We start from the raw sequence: 21,352 nt of genomic DNA, 5'->3' as shown, positions 1-21,352 counted from the left end.
TAGGGATGCTTTACCATTCTAATACGATGGCACTACTTTTATCTTAAAGCTTACAGTTTACAAAGTGCTTTCACATATATTACCACGTCTGAATCTCATTTTAATCATGAAAGTAGTAGGAAGAATTACTATGTTCATTGTCACACCGTGTAATAAAATAACAGAAACATGCCTTTGGAACTTCCAGTCTGCAAAGATAGCAAGATGAGAAACAGCAGGAACATGAACTATATTTAGAATGTTCTGAGTAGAAGAAAGGATAGGAATCTGAAGTAGGAAAGTGATTAATGTTGGTGAATGTAATTTCTCTTTGTTGGTTCTTAGATGAAGAAAGGACATTGATCAGATTATAAGAAAAAGAGGTGATATAGTAAGCAGAGTGGATTTTGTTCACATGGGAAGAGGGAAGATTGGCCAAAAACAGATCCATCAACCTCTTGCTTATTCCTAATCATGTGTTTCTGGGAGGCTCCCTTAGCAAGAAGGGAGATCTAGAGAACTTGAGGAACATTTAACTCTCAAATTCTTTCTCTCTTGAACATATGTTGGCTATTGCTCAAAAGGGCAGATTGCCAAAAAGTATCATCTTTGGATAATAGTTTGGTATTGGCTGTGGGATCAATGTGTGTGGTAAGGCACCCGAGCTGGGAAGAGTCAGCAGAGCTGGACAGTGGTCTTAAACCTCTCAATCACTTTGGAGTTGTCTTTACAACTGTTTTGTTTTTATTTTTAATTCCCCATTCACTCTCTCCTACCTCCCCCTACCCATCTGTCTTCACATCTTTATATTAGGCTGGCTGAAAAAGGCAACTTCTGAATTTTATTCCATTTTGCCCGACTGACATGGCTCAGTGGTTGAGCGTTGACCTATGAACCAGGAGGTCACGGTTCGCTTCCCAGTCAGGGCACATGCCCGGGTTGCAGGCTCCATCCCCAGGTCGGGGGGGCGGGGACACACACACACACACACACACACACATGCGTGTGCGTGCAGGAGGCAGCTGATTGATTGATTGATGATTCTCATCATTGATGTTTCTATCTCTTTCTCTCTCTCCCTTCCTCTCTGAAATCAATAAAAATATATTTTAAAAAAGAAAGAAAATAGTTTTAAAAAATAAATTCTATCCCATTTTTTAAATTTCTTTGAATTTTACACTATTCTGGGAATTTACAATAATCTACAAAATAATGGACTCACAGTACCAAGAAGAGGTGTTGTGGGCAACTGGGAAAGCTGCTTAGCTTTCCCATCTTGCTTAACTATCTTAGCCTCTCTCTCTAACCTTTTATAGACAACCACAGGTAAGTATGAAGCCCGCAGTGGCAGAGCCGTGTGGGCTTGCTTTCGGTTGCTGCAGTTTGTACTTTGTACCTATCTTCCCTGCAGAGCTGCATGAAGCCGTTAATAGTGTTAATGTCAACAAAGGGCCTGATTAGAGTAGGAGTTTACAGATATGCGTTGGATAAATTAGTTTATGTTATACACTTTTTGAATTGTTTTTTAATAAAAGTTTACAGTTAGGTAACAGAATATATAATATAGAGAATGTATTTTACTCTAATATCGCAAATGTAGATATTTAATACTTTAATTCTTTTCTGTGAAACCTTTTTCTGTGTACCTTAAGCCGGCCAGCCTCTAAATTATCATATTACGTGTGTGTGTGTGTGTGTGTGTGTGTGTGTACATGTACACTGAGTTTGAATTTGATTACTGAGTTTCTATATTGCTTTTAAAACTTAATTCATGCTATTTGTCTTTAGAAATAATTGTTAGTGAGTTTCATAATTTATAAAGTGTAGCTTAAAATAGTCAATGCCTTAGCCCATAAAGTACAGAAAATAATTTTATATGTTTAAAAATTATAAAGCTTTCTGCTTACTCCTTGAAAATAACACTTAATGATGCTGTAATGACAGGTCACGGTAACTTAAATGGATGTGTCATTGACTATTCCTTTGTGTTTCATAGCTTTGAGATGGTTAACTTAAAGTGCCGGTAAGTCTTAAAACAATGTCCTCTGAATAGTGAGAAACTTTGTTCTGATTATTTAGAGGTCATTGTTTTATGTGGCAGGATGGGAGATGAAAAAAAGTCGTTGTAGGATAATAAAATAGTATGTAAATTTTGAGGTTATATTCTCTCATATTGCTTTTTCCTAGGCTTAAATTTTTTTTTTTTCAGTTCTGAAAATTGAACTTCTTAGATATGCAAATAGAGTAGTGTTTGATTTTGACTAATGAAGTTTTATTTCAATATCTGCTATAGCTGGATCTAATGTGTACTGAGAATTTCAAACTAACCTTCAATGAGGGGAATTTCTTACATGAAGTAGCCGTATAAGGTTGCAAGTGATTTAAAAAGTATTTCTTCATAGATTACTACAATCCAAAATATGAGTGAGGATGGGAACATAAAATAACTGCCGCAAGAATATTAGGATATATTACTGTGTATTTCATATTTAAAATGTTTGATATATCTTAGTACTATAATATGATAATTGGATTTTGATTACTAAAGTAATAACTGTATGCCGCTAAGAACAATTAATTGACATTGTATTTCTTTTTTATATTCGTAACAGAGTTTAGACTGTAATAAGTAATTCTTATGAGTGTAAAGCACTTTATACTAATTCAGTAGGCACAACACAACTATGAACAACCTTCAAGGAGTTTGTAGTATAAAGACATGTATTAAAAAAGGGCGATGGTGTGGGAATCATAAACTTATTTAATGCTGGGCATTTCAGCATAGCATTAAATTAATTTAATCTTCACAATAGCCTTTTTTTTTGTGTGTGTGTGTTTTTCAGATGATGAAACTGAAACTTAAAGAGGTTAAGGACCAACTGTAGGTCATACACCTTCACTACTAGTCACTAGCATTCAAATTAAGGGCTCTGGGCTAAAACTCTTCTATACCTAAAAATATCTGCTATGGCTGGGCAGTATTAGCAGGTTCTTTTATCCCTCCATAAGTTGATTGCTTGGGACTAGAGGTATTCTTTCATAGAAACAAGTGCAGTGGTAGGTTATTGGCTGAGCCTACAAATAAAAGCTTATTTAACCTTCCAAAAACCTGTTGACTAGTGTTATATATTGGCAGGGTCTTAGAATTTGGTCATTTCTTTTCATCCACTCAGGAGTGCCTAGTGAATACCATGCACTATTCTAGGGACTTAGAAATTAAAAGGGGACCACACTCTAGGGGCCCTGCCTTCCTGGAGCCTGCAGTCTAGTAGGTGGAAAACATTAAAACAAAAAATGGGGGGAAAAACACACATGTGATTTTTAAAATGGCAGCTTCATAAAGGGAAAGAAGAGTGTTCTGTGACAGATTAGGAAAGTTTATCACTAATAGCGGTGCTTCAGGGATAAAATGCATTTAGAGTTTCAAGGTTGGGATACCAGGACTCCCAGCCACAGTGAGTTTTATTGCGGAATCCCTTTGTCCATCTTTTTAGTCCCAGGACCGCTGCTCAAGACCAGGCCTGCTGGTGTCCTCTCCTTGGAATATATAGCTTAATGCCTAGAATCCAGTCATCCTCTGAGCAAGCCATGTCCGCGGTGATGATAGGATGCCGGCTCCTACTCGGCGAAGGAGTTAATTGGGAATGAGCAAGAGGAGTCGCCACGACTCACGTGGTGGCATTTTGAGAGCCCTTTCTGAATTTCTCAAATGATTTTCCCCGTTAATCTGGATGTTTTTTCTTATTTGCAAAGCTGGTGTATGTTTAATGAAGGGGGAGACATGAAGAGTAGAGAAAGATAGAATTGGGTAGAAGAGTCAGAGTTGGAGGCCCTGGATGTAAACATCCCTGTCTACCCGCCTCTGCCCTGTGAAAGACATAGAGTTCTTTAGCATTTGTTGACAAATGCTCTTCTGTCAGTTTTTTTTTTTCCTTTCTCTATAACAGATATGCGTAAGTTGGGGTTCATGGTGAAAAGTTACACGTATATATGTCTGTATGTGGAAATTGGAGTAATGGTGTGAAAAAAATGATACTAGTTGTCTGTCAGATGGTGTTATAAGAAATCAGAGGAGGAAGAGGCAGATGGGCTGGACTGTCCTAGAAAGGCGTGAAGGAAGGAGGTAGGAGTTGCTAGGCCTGGGGGTATGGGTGGAATTCACATGGGTTGATCTAAATGAATGGTAGGATAAATTCATAGGGGTGGGATCTATATAATGTATGTGATGAGTAGTGATAACGACCCTGCTGGTAAATGATGGAGCTATATTGTGTCCGGTCTTCAAATGTCAGGCTGAACTTTTTATTTTCTAGGCAAGCCATGGCAGATGTCTTTTGATGTAGTATTCATAATGTAGAGTGGAGGTTTTAAGAGAGATTTTTAAAATATATATATTTTATTGATTTTTTTTACAGAGAGGAAGGGAGAGGGATAGAGAGTTAGAAACATCGATCAGTTGCCTCCTGCACACCCCCCACTGGGGATGTGCCCACAACCAAGGTACATGCCCTTGACTGGAATCGAACCTGGGACCCTTCAGTCTGCAGGCCGACGCTCTATCCACTGAGCCACACCAGTTAGGGCTTAAGAGAGATTTTAATGTAGGCAGCATGGATTAGAAAGGGACAAGCCTAGAATCAAGGAGACCAGTTCTGGCTCTGTTGCTGTAATCTAGGGGCTAGTTGCTTAAACCGAGTAGCAGTGGGAATAGAAAGAAAGGAGGCCATTGATCAAAGATATTAAAAAGGAGTTGACAGGCCTTAGAAATCTTGCTGAGCTATGAGGTTGACAGAGAAAGAGAGGGCAAAAGCCACTGTAAGCCTTTGTGTCTGAGTGGCTACAAGAATGATTTGTGGGGGGTGGGGGGGACTCTAGGTGGAGGTGTTAATGATGGTTTGATTTTTGAGCTGTTGGGCATAGCACTTTAGGTGGCTAAAATCTGGCCTTTCCAAAGGACTCCCAACATTATTTTCTATTCCTCCCTTACAAGAAACACAACCTCCTACCCACAAAAAAAAATCCTCTCTCAGCTACCTAATTGATGGTCTGTGTATATACAGAACCAAGTTGGAAATACCATATTCATCCAATCCATTATTTATTTAACAAATACTTATTGAGTATTTACTATGCACCAAGTGATTTAGGCTTTGTCAATGAAACAAACATAGACCATACTCTTAAGGAGCTTATAGTTAAATTAGTGGGAGAGTCAATAATAAAATAACCACAAGTATATCATTGTAGACTGTGATAAATGCTGTGAAATATACATCATGCTTTGACCAGATATATGAGAGGACTTGCCCCAATGTGGGGGTTATTGGAAGAGGCCTTTCTCACAAACATAGAGGTGAGCCTGCCTCACAGAGATGATCACTGCTCTGATCCACTCAACTGGAGTGGATCAGAGCAGTGAAGTCCCCATGGAGTGGATCAGGACAGAGCAGTAAGAAAGTCACCTGAAAGATGAGATTGGACCATAACCTGAGTGAAAGTATTACCATCTCTAAAGAAAGACTTGGAATGGGATTGGTGTGATGTGGACATTTAGAAAAAGGAGTAGCTGAAACCGGTTTGGCTCAGTGGATAGAGCGTCAGCCTGCGGACTGAAAGGTCCCAGGTTCAATTCCGGTCAAGGGCATGTACATTGGTTGCTGGCACATCCCCGGTGGGGGGCGGTGCAGGAGGCAGCTGGTCGATGTATCTCTCTCATCGATGTTTCTAGCTCTCTATCCCTCTCCCTTTCTCTCTGTGAAAAATCAATAAAATATATTTTTTAAAAAAAAAGAAAAAGAAAAAGGAGTAAAACTGCAGCAGAAGTAGTTGAAGTTCCTGCCTACTATCGAAGAGAGAGCAAGACTTGGCCAACTGATTTTGGTTATTACTTAGTCCCAGTGGCAAGATTTTCCAATCAGTCATCCACTGATGCTTTCTTTCTTTCATTACTCTTCACCACATTTTGAACTCAGAGTTATATATATGCCTTGGCAATTAGGATGCATCACTAACCAAAATAGAACAAAAAGCTCTCCCCTTTTGGGGAGTGGGGTGGTAGGGGAGCAAATGTCAGAGTAAAAAGATAAGTAAATTGTATAGTATGTAAGAATATATAAATGATATAAGAAAAAAATAGAACAGGTTAAGAGCAGGAGAGGAGTGATGAGCAAGGAGTATGGGAGAAAAGGGAGGTGAAATCTGAGAAGTAGTGGGTGGAGGGGGGGTGAAGGGGGGGAGCTCATTGGTTGATGTGATCGGCTGTTGCTCAGGGAGATGAGCCATTGCAGGTCTGAGTAGAGGAGGAAACGTGATCCACCTTTACCCTTTGAAAGGGTCGTTGACGAGATTTTGGAGGACTAATGCAGCCCCTCCAGAGCCAGTTCTGTGCCCCATCAGATTCTCTCCTTCTACTTCTTAGTTCTTAACTGGATTATGGTTAAATATTTAATATGTAATTGCTATGTTTTGTCTAAGGTGCCGTGATTATCAGTTAGCATTGAGTTAATAACAGCTTTACAGGAGAAAAGGGAGACATGATCATATTATATAAAATAACCCCTCAATCCTTATTTCAGAAACAGTATATTTTAGAATCAAGTCAACACTTAGTTTAATACCTGTTTGCACACACTCGTGTGATAGGTAAGCTTCATGAAAAGCAATCTTGTTCATTGCCATATTTTTAGTCCCTTAGCCTAAGCCCTTCTCCTAGTAGTTCCTCAATAAATATTTCTTGATTGAATGCATTTTTATGGTGACAGTCAACTTAATTTCATGCTATTCAGAAACTTTATAATTTGGCTCTTTGTGAAATTTAAGTATTTTCCATGTGACATTTATCCAATCCAATAGGGAGTTAGTAAACCAGCTGTTGATCAAGTTTGGTTTATGTGATTCTCCTCTGAGAGGCAGATAGGATCTGCCCAGAGGCCTGATGGTAGGACCAGAGGCATGACAAAGCCGGGATAGTGCAGAGACCCCTGAGGCCTGTGTGAAGAAAGCCGAAAGCCAGACCTTGCCATTGATCATGCTGTTTCCAGTTAGAAACTTTGGCAGTTTAGGCTGCTGTGGTTTCCAGAGAACAGGGGAGATACTGAAGTCTATACTGTCATGAATAGCATTGGTAAAGCAAATGCAGACCAAATCTGAAACTACTAGTTCGCGGGTCCTTACAGAAACCTGGGAGAAATAGAAAATAGTCCTCATGTTGTACAGATGATAGAAGTTTAATGAACCACTTGGGAACTCCTTGGCCACTTGGGAGTAACCTCTGTGCCTTGGGGAATTGTTCTCTGAAGTGGCCAGTCACTATGGAAGCACCTGAGAGAAGCCCTCCGGGTTTCACACTGCTCTTTAAGGAAGCCTTTGCCTTACATTTCAGGGGGAGTCGTTGAAAATGTGTGGGATGTGTGTTGCCGTATTTTTAGTCCAGGTTTAGGCCTGGGCCTGTGGGAATGAAGAGGAAGTGTTGAATTCTGAGCAAGGAAACAAGAGAAAGCAATCCTATACTGGCTGTCACGGGCAAGGACGATTGAGGAAACCAGGCGGCGGAACTTCACTGTGATCAGAACTCCACCCTGCTGTGGTGGGCCAGGGATTCCCTTTGGTTCTTCGAAAATCACGGGCCACTTCAGGGACTAACTCCCAAACCGTGTCAGTGCTGCAGCCATATGCTACCAAAACGTGCCCACTGCCTATCTCCCATTGATGTTCTGCACGGATTTCGTTTTCCCTTTCCCTTCCAAATGACTTAGATTCATTACACATATTATTTTGGGTAGACGTGGTATTAAAAATAAAAAAGGGGAGAATTTACCTCCGAGATGAAAATTAGTTTTAGTCTTCATATTGAATCAATTCCAACAGGGTTTGCTGAACTTGGTTGAAGATGCATATAATACCCACTTGATTAAATATGATAAAGCTGTTCAACCTAAAATTTAAAGCTCAGTAAAATAGGACAGTGTGGCAGAATCCTGAAAAGAAATAAGGCACTCCTTGCCCAGTTCTTAGAGTACAAAGCAACGATCGAGGGAAAGTAGCATGTTATATACTTGGTGTCAGTTGTTTCTTCTGTTGAAAATCCATCTGTTGCACTGCATTTACTTTTAAAAGTTGTTCCATCACAGAATATAGGTGCATTCTAATAATTGCGGCATTTAAAAAATTTAGTAAAGAAATATCAGAGGATTCCATTTTAAACAGTAAATCTATCAGACAAATAATATGTCTGTTTAGTGGGTGTGCTTTTTTTCCAACCTGTTTTATGATGTGTTTTTTCTGATTATAGAAGTAATGCATTTTTATTATAGAACATTTGGAAAAATACTGAAGAGTATAAAGAAGGAAAAACACGAAAACCACCCACTCTTGTTATGCACAGAGAATTTATATTAATATTTCTGTTTATATGCATAATCATTTTTAAAAAGATTTGGGTCTTATCACTAATCCTGCATGAAATACTATTTTAATAAAATTTACATTATTGGCCTGGCCATTGTGGCTCAGTTGGTGTTGGAGCATTGTCCAGTGCATTGGAAGGTCGCCAGTTTGATTCTCGGTCAGGGCACATGCCCAGGTTGCCGGTTCAGTCCCCAGTTGGGGTGCATACAAGGAGGCAACCAGTTGATGTTTCTCACATCCATGTTTCTCTCTGTGTGTCTCCCTTTCTCTCCTTTTCCCTTCCTCTCTCTAAAATCAAAAATATATTTAAATGTACATTATGTGTTCCCATGTCATTATATATTTATTCAATAGATTTCACATGTGGTTGTTTTTTTTTTTCTTTTTATTGAATTTTAGAGAGAGAAGATGGGAGAGGGAGAGAGAAATAGAAACATCAACATCGATCTGCTGCCTACTGCACACCCCCTGCTGGGGACTGAGCCTGACACTTGGGCATGTGCCCTGACCAGGAAGGAATCAGACCAGTGCCCTCCTGCTGCATGGGTCGACACTCAACCACTGAACCACACTGGCTGGGCTATTCAGTAGATTTTTTTAAAACTATGATGTTCTGTTTTATGAATACATAATACTTTAATCATTCCTCTATTTTTAGATGGCTGTGTTTCCAGCTTTTTGCTGTGAGGAAAATTCTTATATAACATTCTTATGTGCATGTCTGTTTCCTAGACTTGGAATTATTGGAAAAAGATATGAGCTTTTTAAAAGGTTCATCACTTAACATTTTGCCAAATTGCTCTCTAGAAGATTGGTACAGATTTATATTCTCTCCTACAGTATGTGACCGTGTATGAAAGTGCCACCATTTCTTCATACCTGCAATAAATTCCCTTGATTGGATTGATGAAATTGAAAGGTAACTGATGGAGAATCTATGTGGATTGTTATTAGTGATTCCTTTGGTTTGGAACAGCGATTAGTCTGTCCCCAAAATTTAGTGGCTTGAAACAGCAATGATAGACATAATTGCGCATCTTTCTGTAGGTGAGTGGGCTCAGCTAGGCTGTTCTTCTGTTATGTGTGGTATCACTGAGGTTATTCATGCAGAAGTCTTTGGCTGGAACTGGGCTGTGGCTGGAATATCCATTGTCTCGGCTTGTGGCCTCTTAGTGCCTAGTGGTCTATTTAGAGCTTCTTTATAACATGGCAGCTGGCTTCTAAGGGAACATCCCAAGGGGACATGCACCAGTGTGCTAGGGCTTATAAAATCTCTGCCTGCATCAGGCTGGCTTATGTCCTATTAGCCAAAGCAGGTTGCATGACCAAGGCCAAAATGAAAAGTGGGAGAGGACACAAGCCTGTAAATACTGGGAGGAGTGGTTTGTTGCAGACAGACCATTGATGTCATGGTAAGTGCCTTTAGTAGTGATCAAGAGAGGATAGCCCAGGATCGTGTGTGTGGATGGAAAGTTGGGTGGATGCATGGATGGCTAGAGTCACATATGTATTGATATGTATACATGAATGTGTGATTTGTAAGTACTTGACTAAGTTGTCACTTGACCTTTGGGTTGATTCATGTGATTTAACTAGTAATTATCAGTGACAATTTAAGGTCAGACACTATAGCCCTCTGTATTCTCAGGAAGATGTATTGGGAAAATTTACTATTGCTCCTGGACCAGTTTGTGGAGTCTTCTTTTATGATCCCCACCCCCCATACTCTGTACCCCAGGAGGTTATACATATCAAGTTTGGTTCATCTTCTAATCCCCCATTTTTGCATTTACATACACACACACACACACACACACACACACACACACTTTGCAGTTCTCATTACAGCTGCAAAAGAAACTCTTAAGTTGAAAACAAGCAGTATTATTGGTAGGAGAAATGAAACCCTGTGATGGGATTCTAAATCCTTTCTGCAAGTAATACTTCCTGCCTGGCCTGCTATTAAAGCCTCATTTCGGAAGACACCTAAATTAAAATATTTCACAATTTTTGGCTTCAATTCCTGAAAATCGTTAAAGGAGAAGTGTAATTGATTATCCAGGTATGATTAATAGGTATGATTAATCTTGCTATATAACCCAACCATCCAAAAAATGCATTGGCTTAAGAAAAACTATATTAGTGTGTACATATCCCTGGGTTGGCTGGGCAATTCCTCTAGTTTCTGTTGGGTTGACTGTTGTGTGGGATCAGTTGTGGGTCAAGTGGGAGACTTTGCTCTTCTTGGCTGGTCTAGAATGGCCTTATCTGAACTTGGCTCTCTTTTACATGATCTCGCGTCCTCCAGTAGGCTTGCTCTTGTGGTGAAAGCAGGTGTCATTTATACTGGAAAAGTGAGTGAGCAGAAGTGCTCTGTGTCTCTTGAGGCCGGGGCTCAGGATTCAGACAGCGTTCTTTGACCACTGCTTTCTGTTGGTCAAAGAAAGACACAAGGCCAGCTCAGATTCAAGGAGTGGCTAAATAGGAAAGCGTTGCAAACTCACATTGTAAAGCTTGTGGAGACAGAGAATAAAGAATTGGAGGATTTTTATAATCCATAGAACACACGTGCCCCCAAATTGCAGAACCCAGCTGAATTGAAGTTTCTCTGTCTCAAATACGGGATTACACTTGATCATGGTCACACTGCTTGTCATGTATTCCTTCAATTACATAGAAAGTTAAGTGGACATGTGTGTAAGATTCTTTTACTTTTTTAAAAAGTGCTTTTAGAGAAAGAGAGGGGAAGGAGATAGAAACATCAGTCTGTTGTTTTACTTATTTATGAATTCATTGGTTGATTGTGTATGTGCCCTGGCCCGGGATTGCACCTACAATCATGGCGTTATCGGGATGACGCTTGAACCAACTGAGCTACCCGGCCAGAGCTGTGAGTCTTCTTTATTAAAACATTTAGTACCTGAATCCTCTAGAGTAGGTGATGATGTATTTAGTTGGTTGGTAGTCTCATTGAGGGCTCATCAGTTTAAGGTTCAGAATGGGCCATAGTGTTTCTGTTATGGGAGGGGAAGAAGATACTGTAGGTTTCAGTGTGTTTCTGAGAAGGCTTTCAAGTACTGGCATACCTTTGCTTTATTACACTTCACAAATGTTGTGTGTTTGTGGGTCTTTTTACAATTGAAGGCAAGACCCTCCACCACCAAGATTATGTCTTGCTTTATAACGGTGGTCTGGAACTGAACCTGCGATGTCTGAGATGCCTATGTCTTGCCCACACCCAAAACCCATTGTGCAGGCACTTACTGTCATGTTACCAAATTGTATTTTCCTCGTGGCACTTACCAATGTCTCAAGTTCTAGTTCACTTACTTTTGTCATTTGTCTAATACCACTGAGACGTGAGCTTCACAAGAGCAGGGACCTCCTCTGACATGTTCACTACTGAATTCTCAGAGCTTAAGTTAGTGTCTTAGGAGATCCTCAGTAAATATTTGTAATAAAAAAAACTTGTGACAAACAAGTCAGCCATGTTTTAAAATACAGAGTATTATATGCTATGTCTCTGGTATATTGTAGACATTCATTAACTCTTTATGGATTCTTTAGGAGAGGGTCATGGGAGTGGGAGCTCAGAGAAAACGAATAGTTGGAACCACAAAGGGTTTTTTCCAGATAAATGCGAAGGAAGGCGGATGGTAAATTTGTTGAAACGTTAGATCGTTGGACTTTGGGCTGGGAAGGAGGGAAGTGGAGCAAGAAGACATTTAGTGGGTTGGGATTGAGATTCTCCCAAGACAGAGAGAGGGAGAGTGGTTAAGCATGCATGCTGGGAGGCTGAGGGCTGTATTGCTGGAGTGTGGTCACTGACGTGACGACTTCAGATGTGCCATGTTGTGAGTATGACAGGGTCCTGGGATTAAGGGAATGAATGGCTCGGGTAGTTGAAGGACCATGAACCGTAGGGAATAAATAGCTGCTATTGGTGCAGCAGGGCAGCTGCTGTCCTCAGGGGGAAGTCTTTAACAGCCAGGATATTGGGGTAACGCTTTGAGAAGAGGTTGAGGATATAGGGGAGTTTGCTAATGATGGACCACCACTTCCGTGGTAGTCTAGTTTACAAGATTGAGGTGGCGTGGAGGCTAGGTCCGGGACAGACAGAGCAAAACGTCGTAGGGCTAATGTTGGCTTAAGGGATGGATTGAGAAATGGAATGGAGACTGTCTGACCTTGGGCACTGAGAGGTTCGATGGATTTACGTTCAGTAGAATATTAAAGACAAGTGACCCTGAGACTAACAGACACAGGCTAAGACATTTGACCAACAGTGCAGTGGTTGTTAGTTAGCCCAGGGGTTTGGGTAGACACATTATGGACTCGAGGGAGCTTATTTACTAGACAGACATAGAACTCATTTATTACGTCAGCATTTTTACTGTAGGTTTTTTTTTTTTTCAGAATACTTTATCATTTTTTTATTAAAAATGACATTTTCCTAATGTAAGCTATTTAAAAATATCAAACATTAATGATATATGTAAATGCTAAAGAACAATGATTTAATTACTTTATGCAGTGCTATATATCAAATACTAAATCAAGTCTAAAATCCAAGGATCAGGATTTTCAGATTAACATTTTTCAGTTTTTGTTTCTAAAGTCTTTTTAACTTGGTATGAACAAAATAGATATTTTAAATGTAAATATTTAATCACTTCCTTTTGCTCGTAGTCACTTTGAAAGTTTAAACTATGTGGTGAACCAGAGCAAAATTTCATAATCTTTAAACCACAAAGTTGCCTAATAGGCAACAAAATAGGAATGACAACAGTGGAAGATTTACAAATTCCCAGAACCACCTGGAAATAATTTTACTCTAAAGCTCATAAGTAGGAACTCTGTAACATGAAGAATAATTAATAATAATTACTTTCTTGCCTCTAACTCTGTGGTCATACTTGTTCCATTGAAAGGAGCAAGGCAGGTTAAAATAATCTGTGTAATTTAAACTGTACAATACAGGTGAGTTTATTTTATGCAATTAGCAATTTTCTAATCTCTGTGGGTGAAATATTTTACTACCACATTTATCTGATCTAAGACAGTTTAAAACCTTTTTTGAGTATGTGTTTTATTTCATTGTGGATTCTTTAGGGGAGGGTCAGTTTAATACATGCCGAATGAATATAATACAGCAGAGACAAAGGAAAACAAGATGAAGAACCATGACACATGAAACTCAACTTTAGCTCTAGAATGTGCTCAGACCTTTGAAGGTCCCTCTTGCCCCTCCTTCCCATTCCTCTGCCTCCCACCATCCTTTATTTTGTGTTTATGACATCCTTATGGTCTTTTTTAAATTTTACCACATATGCCTGAATCCATATACAATGCATGATTTAATTTCCCCTGCCTTTTTTTTTTTTTTACATTACAAAAGGGAAATTACTCATTATTTGATTTACTTATTGTGTTAAGTGTATTATTTGTGAGATTCATCCACAATTGATGTAGTTTATTTTAATGTTTTTTGTATGTTTATGCTATAATTTAACCATTTCCCGCTGGTGGACATTGCTTCCTGTTTTATTTTATGGCTATTACATGAACACTAGAGGCCCGGTGCACGACATTTGTGCACGGGTAGGGTCCCTAGGCCTAGCTGGTGATCAGAGCCGATCAGGGCCTTCTGGCTGCCAGCCGGGGCCTGCCTTTGTTTTGCACTACCCCCTGGTGGTCAGTGCACATCATAGCAAGCGATCGAACTCCCAGTCTCCCGGTCAAAATCCCCAGGGGACACTTTGCATAGTAGCCTTTTATATATATAGATTATTGTATGTATCCTCATCCACATTTATATGTGTTTCTCTAGAAAAATAACTAGGAATATAATTGAGGTTGTAAGGTGTGTGCATTTCAACTTTATTGAATAAATCCAAATTATTTTCCAAAGTGGTTGTACTATTATAACCCCTCCAACAGTACATGAGTTCTTGTTGCTTCATATCTTTGTCAGTACTTGATATTGTCTAACTTTTATATTTTTGTCAATCTGCTGGTTGTCAAATGTTTTCTTACTATGGCTTTTATTTTGAATTTCCCAGATTAATGAAATTAAGCATCTTTTATTAGGTTCATTGTGTGTTCATGTTCTTCCTCTGTGAAATGCCTGTTTATATCTTTTGTTCACTTTTCTTGGTGTCTTTTTTCTTGTGATTTTTGTTTGTTTAGTGTAGATAATAATCTTTTTGTAAATTCAAGTTTGTAGCTTGCCTTCTCTTCCTTTCAGTGATCTTTCCAGTCCTTTTATTTCTTTTTCATTTTAATTCTTATATTTGTTTATGTTGCCGGCTAGGTATTTCTTTACGTTGCTGGCTAGTCCTTATCGGAAAGCTCATTGTCACATATTTGGAAGACAAGCTCTATGTAAAATAGCTTAGGTGTGTTTTTATAATACCAGCTGTTTTCCCTGGCAAGAAGGAAATCCAGACAATTCTGAACCTGTTTTGATCATGAGATTAAATAAAATGCTTTTATTAGATGCTTGTGAATAATGAACGCAACTCTATCTAGTAAGAGAGCCTCTGCCAGGAATGGAAGAAAAGATTCTTTCCTACCAAGTCCCTCAACCTTGATTTTTCTTCAGGTCTCCCGTTTCTATGTTTCTCTGATAGTCTTTAGTCAGACAATACACCTGATCTAGTGTGGTTTGGGGGCCTGTTGATTTTTTTTTCTCTCTTTTTTTTAAAAATATATTTTATTGATTTTTTACAGAGAGGAAAGGAGAGGGATAGAGAGCCAGAAACATTGATGAGAGAGAAACATCGATTCAGCTGCCTCTTTGCACACCCCCCACTGGGGATGTGCCCGCAACCAAGGTACATGCCCTTGACTGGAATCGAACCTGGGACCCTTCAGTCCGCAGGCCGATGCTCTATCCACTGAGTCAAACCGGCTAGGGCATGATTTTTTTTTTTTCTCACCCAAGGATATGTTTTATTGATTTGGGTGGGGAGGGACATTGATCAGTTGCCTTACACGTGCCCCCTGACCGGGGATCGAACCCGCAACCTAGGTATGTGCCCTGACTGAGAATTGAACACGCATCCTTTGGTGTATGGTAAGGTGCTCCAACCAGCCCAGCTACCCGGCCTGTGCAGGGACTGTTGATTTTTAAATTACCCTCATAATCACCATTATCAGGACTGTAAATGTGATCTACCTAGAATCAAATTGGAATAGAATATGTAAAAGACAATAACAATTTAATTGTGTGAATTGTAGTCTCAGGCATAAAATATTATTAATCTTTATCTAAAGTGTGTTACTGCTCTGCACTCAAGATTGCAAAGGCCTTCACTTAGGTGGTAAGATTCTACTATAGATAGAATTTCTCATAATCAAACACATGGAGAAGAATAGTGATGTTTTCTGGCTTCTGTGGAACTAAGCATAACACCTTACTGACCCAAATACAGATGCTTCTAGACTTTTGTTGGGGTAACACCCCAATAAACCCATCCTAAACTGAAAATGCATTTAATAAACCTAACCTGTCAAATGTCATAGCTTAGCCTAGCCTTCCTTAAATGTGCTCAGAACACATATGGTGTTCAGTTGGGTCAAATCATCTAACACAAAGCCTAGTTTATAATAAAATATTGACTATCTCATGTAATTATTATGTGTATCATTTTTGCACTATTATAAATTCAAAAAATCAATTGTAATTCGAACTATTTTAAGTTGGGGACCATTGGTGTACTGATGCCCTCTGAAACAATTCACATAGCTCTCTGGAAAAAAACTCACCTCAATGAAAATGTTGTTTATATTCAGAGAGATTCCTGATAAGTGTATATGGGATGAACGGTCCTTTTCTCAGTAATAGTTTATATAGGTAGATCCACATATACAGAGAAGGTAATTTTTATAATTTGCTACATAATATTTCTGTTAGGTTTTTAAAGAATTATTTGTATTAGAAAATAATTTCCATTTTATAATCTTGCTTTTTGAGGTTTCCTATGTCAGTTACTATCTTTCAAAGTTGGTATTGCAGGGACCTCCCTTGGAGTATGCTCTTTAATTGGCAGAGGGGTTAAAAAGACTAAGTAGGAGCATTTCCTTGCTTTGGGGCATAGAACCTAACCAGTTATTATAACTTCTGGGAAACAGAAGAGGAAATAATTAGAGATTTTTATAGAGCAGTGTGGAAAGTTTGCTTTTTACTTTAGAAAGTTGGCTGTATGGAGCTTCTCAGGTAATAAAGCATGTATTATTGGTAAAACTATACCCGGCACTGAATTGTTATGTTTTAGTTTTGTTAAGAAAGCACACAAAAACTCAGTGTGCTACTTAGAGTAAATGTTTATGGGATCCATAATGATAACATTGCTGTTCGGCCTTTACTGTGATCGGCTTATTCTACTTGTCACTTCCAAGTCTTTGTTTTCTTTTTCTCTAGCTTTATTGAAATACACTGGACATACGCCAAGACTTTTTCTTAAAACATCTTCCCAGCAGTAATTTTTCATTATAGCCGTCTCATAATGTGTTTGGTATGAACTCTGGTTAGGAGTTATTTCTATTTCTACAGAACATGAAAAAGCATGTATGCATTTAAATATTTGGGTCCCTCATATTTGTTAAATATTGACTGCCTATTAGGAAGATAGTAATGAACTAGATAGACCTGGCTCTTACCCTTGTATATGTCATAATCCAAACACAAAACCCCATGCATTGATTTTAAACTTTAAAATTTTCAAATTTATATTTTAATTGAATGGAAAAACAATGAAATTAGATGAATACTGTGTTACATAATCTTCCAGGCACTGGTATGCAAAGGTGAAATAGAGAAGGTCTACAAACTAGTAGTACTCAGCTTCATAATTGATTTTGATAGTCATTGTTTAGTAATGTAAAAATGTTTATCCTGTACCTACTATTTGCTAGGCATTAGGGATAAAAAATTGCATGCTAGGAATGTGGGTTTTTTGTGGGTTTTTTTTGTGTGTTTTTTTTTTTTTTTACTTTTTATGATTTTGAGAAAACAATTGAAGTAAAGACTACATTAATTTTATTTGCTGATCTAAGTTCTTGTCTACTTTTTATGTAATACCTGCTATTTATGGAATGCTTAACTATGCTCCAGGCACTCTGCTGAGCGTTTTATATGCATTAAGTCATTTGCTGCATATGCCATGCAGACCTACCCACTAGTTATTGAGCACTCAATGTACCTGTCACTATGAAAGCATTTCATCTCCTTAAAAATGAGGAGCCTAAGCCTTAGAGAACTGGCAGAGCTGGGAATCGGGCTTGGAGTGGGTTGGCAGTCATGGGTCTGTACCCTGCTGCAAAACATCTTGTAGCAATTGAGCTTTATGGTAATATTTTCATCGGCAATATAAATAACAGGTGATCTGATTATTTAAAATTCCCCATTTTTTTTAAAAAAAGCAACAAGTTTTGAATAATACCCACATGTGGAGTTTATTAATCATTTTATATAACCTGTGTTATCTCTATTATGATCAGCTTTTTAAAAAAATTTTCCAGCCCTAGCCGGTTTGGCTCAGTGGCTAGAGGATCAGCCTGTGGACTGAGGGTCCCAGGTTTGATTCTAGTCAAGGGCACATGCCTGTGTTGTGGGATTGATCCCCAGTGGGGGGCATGCGGGAGGCAGCCTATCAGTGATTCTCTCTCATCTTTGATGGTTCTATCTCTCCCTCTCCCTTCCTCTCTGAAATCAATAAAGGTATATTTAAAGAAAAGTTTTTTAAAAAATCCGCACATTTCAACGGATACAGCTATTGCCATAAATCTAGGATCAAGTTTATAATGAAATTAGAAAATAATCCTACCTAATAATAGACAAATATGCAAATTGACCATACATCCGACACACCCACAAGCCACGCCCACCATCCAATCAGAGCGAGCATGCAAATTAACCCAAACCAAGATGGCTACAGCCACAGATAGCAAGGTTTCCTAGGTAACAGAGGAAGCCAAGCTTTCCGCCTGCCCTTGCCAGGCCTAAGCCTCCACTCAAGCTACAAAATTTCAATTATAGAAGGTACACAAATTCAAACAAATGGCGGCAGAATGGAGCTTGAGAGAGCAGGCCAGGGTTGCCCCAGGCAACAGGAGAAGCAAAGCTTTCCGCATACCCTGGCCAGTCCCACCTGCTTAAGGCAACAAAGTTTCAATTATAACCCCAACAGAAATGGCTGCCGGCGGAGGAGGGAGCCCCTGGCTTGGCTCCGCTCCAGGGTACAAAGTTTCAATTGTAGAAGGAGAATAAATTCCAGATACCAGGGCTTCCGCTTGGGTTGCCAGGGGGCGTGGCCCACCTGCAAACCACCACAGGCCCCTCGCTCAGGCTACCCCACACCCCAAGGGAACCCCCACCTGATCCGGGACGCCCTTCAGGGCAAACCAGCTGGCCGCCACCCCTGTACCAGGCATCTATCCTATCTAATAAAAGAGTAATACACAGATTGATCATCACTGCAATGCACAATATAGCTGCCCCCATGTGGACACAAGATGGCCACCACATGATGGCCAGCAAGAGAGGGCAGTTGGGAGGCACCCGGCCTGCAAGGGAGGGCAGTTGAGAAGGACCAGGCCTGCAAGGGAGGGCAGTTGGAGGTGATTAACCCTGCAGGAGAGGGCAGTTAGGGGTGACCAGACCGGCAGAGGAGGGAAGTTGGGGGCAAACAGGCTGGCAGCAGAGTGGTTAGGGGGTGATCAGGCTGGCAGGCAGAAGCAGTTAGGGGCAATCAGGAAGGCAGGCAGGCGAGCAGTTGGGAGTCAGCGGTCCTGGATTGTGAGAGGGATGTCCGACTGCCCTTGAGGGGTCCCATATTGGTGAGGGTACAGGCTGGGCTGAGGGACAACCCCCCTCCGTGCACGAATTTCGTGCACCAGGCCTCTAGTTAATTCTATAAAATTAGGTTGAAAATTAGTGTGTTTTCTTATAATCTCAAGCATCCTGTGTAAAGGTGGTCATCTAGGCTGATGGCATTAAAAATTGATAGCTTTGAGAAATCTCTATTTTATAATAAATTTTTGAATGTTCCCTTCTTGATTTCTTTCGGGACCGGGCTTCCATTGACATTACAGTTCTCATTTAAAAGAAAAAAAAAAATACCCTGGTCAGATGGCTCTGTTGATTGGAGCATCATCTCGAACACCAAAAGGTGGTGGGGTCCATTTCTATCTATACCTAGGTTGCAGGTTTGGTCCCCAGTCTGCACATGCAGGAGGCAACCAATCAATGTGTATCTCTCTCCCTACCTCTCTAGAATCAATAAAATAAATAAATGGAGAAAAGTGTGTGTGGGGGGGAACTAGTGTCTAAAGTAGCTATAAAGAACACATTCACCTGCTAAGGTATTGCTTCACCTCCATTTGAACATATCTCTGCCTTCCTAATCTCTTTGGCTACAGTAAAAATCTTGCTGTAGTTTTTGAAGTGTAAAGAACAGGGCTTTTTGCAATTATGACTGACCTCATCTGTATCAGCTTGCTTTATTATTGACTTAATTGTCTTACCGCTGCAAAAAGGGTATAATTTTAATATGCCCAGCCTTCTTATATTTATACTAGAGGCCTGATGCACTAAGATTCGTGCAAGAATAGGCATTCCTTCCCCTGGCTGCCAGCACCACTTTCGCCCCAGCCCGGAGCCGCCTTCAGCCTCTCGCCTTGTCGCGCCAATTTGCATATTCCCTCCTTATTGGCTGTGGGCACCGCCATCTTTGTCGTGGAGTTATGGGTCAATTTGCATATTCTGTCTTTATTAGATAGGACTAGAGACCCAGTGCACAACATTCGTGCACTGGGGGAAGGGGGTCCTTCAGCCTGGCCTGCACCCTCTTCCCGTCTGGGACCCCTTGGGGGATGTCCAACTGCCAGCTTAGGCCCACTCGCCCCACCAGGGAATGGGCCTAAGCCGGCAGTCGGACATCCCCCAAGGGGTCCTTAGTGGTGCACGAAGGCAGGAGAGGCTCCCACCACTGCCGCTGCACTTGCCAGCTGTGAGCCCGGCTTCTGGCTGAGCGATGCTCCCCCTGTGGGAGTGCACTGACCACCAGGGGGCAGCTCCTGTGTTGAGCGTCTGCCCCCTGGTGGTCAGTGCATGTCATAGTTACCAGCCATTCCGCCGTTGGGTCAATTTGCATTTTAGGGTGTTAGGGAGCGGCTATAGGGTTAAACCTCAGACTGACCTGTTGGCAAAGCCACAAACAAGTCCCAGCTTAGAGGGCACAGCCCACTTAGCATAATTAAGCTTGACCTTATGAAGTTCCCTAGATCCTTCCTGGGTAGCTACTGGGCTGTGGGAAGTACAGCAAGGCTGCCAAAACAAGTGAAACTCACAAGAACATTGTAACTATGTTGACCACTACCTTGTTTTTCTCCAACTATAAAATAAACCCTCAGCTTGCTGGCTGGATCTCTCTGTGGCCTCAGCCAGGCACAGGAGATTCCACGAGCCCCAGCTTATTCTCTTTGTCTTTTCTTTAATTTTTCACTGCCCTCCCCTCAGACTCACCGAACCCTTGACTGTGCTGGCCCGGCACAATAGGGTTTTATTGTATAGGCTTTTAAGTCATTTATAAGTGATCAAGCATTTCTATCATCCTCTCTACTTTTACATGGCATTAAATTAGAATTAACTCCTGAATAATTCAACTGATGTTGTACAATTTAGAATATAGACCAGACAGCAAATTACTGAATCTAACATTCCAAGTATTTTCTAGTGTGCCTCTAACTGTCACTGGGCACAAATGGAGATTCTCAGCCTCTATCATGAAAAGAGTGTGTTACTATTTAGTAATACAAATTAAAACACAGCTGGGAATGAAGTAGTTAGCCCAATCTCACAGACATTCGCCTCCCTCTGTTCATTTCCTCCTGTTTGTATTCCTAGAAGCAAACAGCTGCACATTCAACTTTATTCTTTATCCCTTTACTTAAAATCCGGATC

The 21,352-nt window shown here is 40.2% G+C and overlaps 1 protein-coding gene across 3 annotated transcripts in view; it reads left to right on the top strand.

The window, feature by feature from the left end:
• PLEKHA5 (pleckstrin homology domain containing A5) overlaps window positions 1-21,352 on the top strand; it is a 215,268-nt gene that overhangs the window by 4,815 nt on the left and 189,101 nt on the right. Inside the window, exon 4 of one of the 3 annotated variants that reach the window (XM_054719238.1) lies at window positions 2,823-2,936. The exons of 1 other annotated variant lie outside the window; for it this stretch is intronic. In XM_054719238.1, the coding sequence (XP_054575213.1) occupies window positions 2,823-2,826 (4 nt within the window). In that variant the 3' untranslated portion in view covers window positions 2,827-2,936. Of the gene's footprint in view, window positions 1-324; window positions 459-2,822; window positions 2,937-21,352 lie in introns of those variants that run through there. One more of the 3 variants, XM_054719236.1, reaches the window with a different exon arrangement.

The sequence above is a fragment of the Eptesicus fuscus genome, chromosome 7, assembly GCF_027574615.1.
Source record: "Eptesicus fuscus isolate TK198812 chromosome 7, DD_ASM_mEF_20220401, whole genome shotgun sequence".
NCBI classification, from domain to species: Eukaryota; Metazoa; Chordata; class Mammalia; order Chiroptera; family Vespertilionidae; genus Eptesicus; species Eptesicus fuscus.
This window is presented reverse-complemented; position numbering and strand designations above follow the sequence as displayed.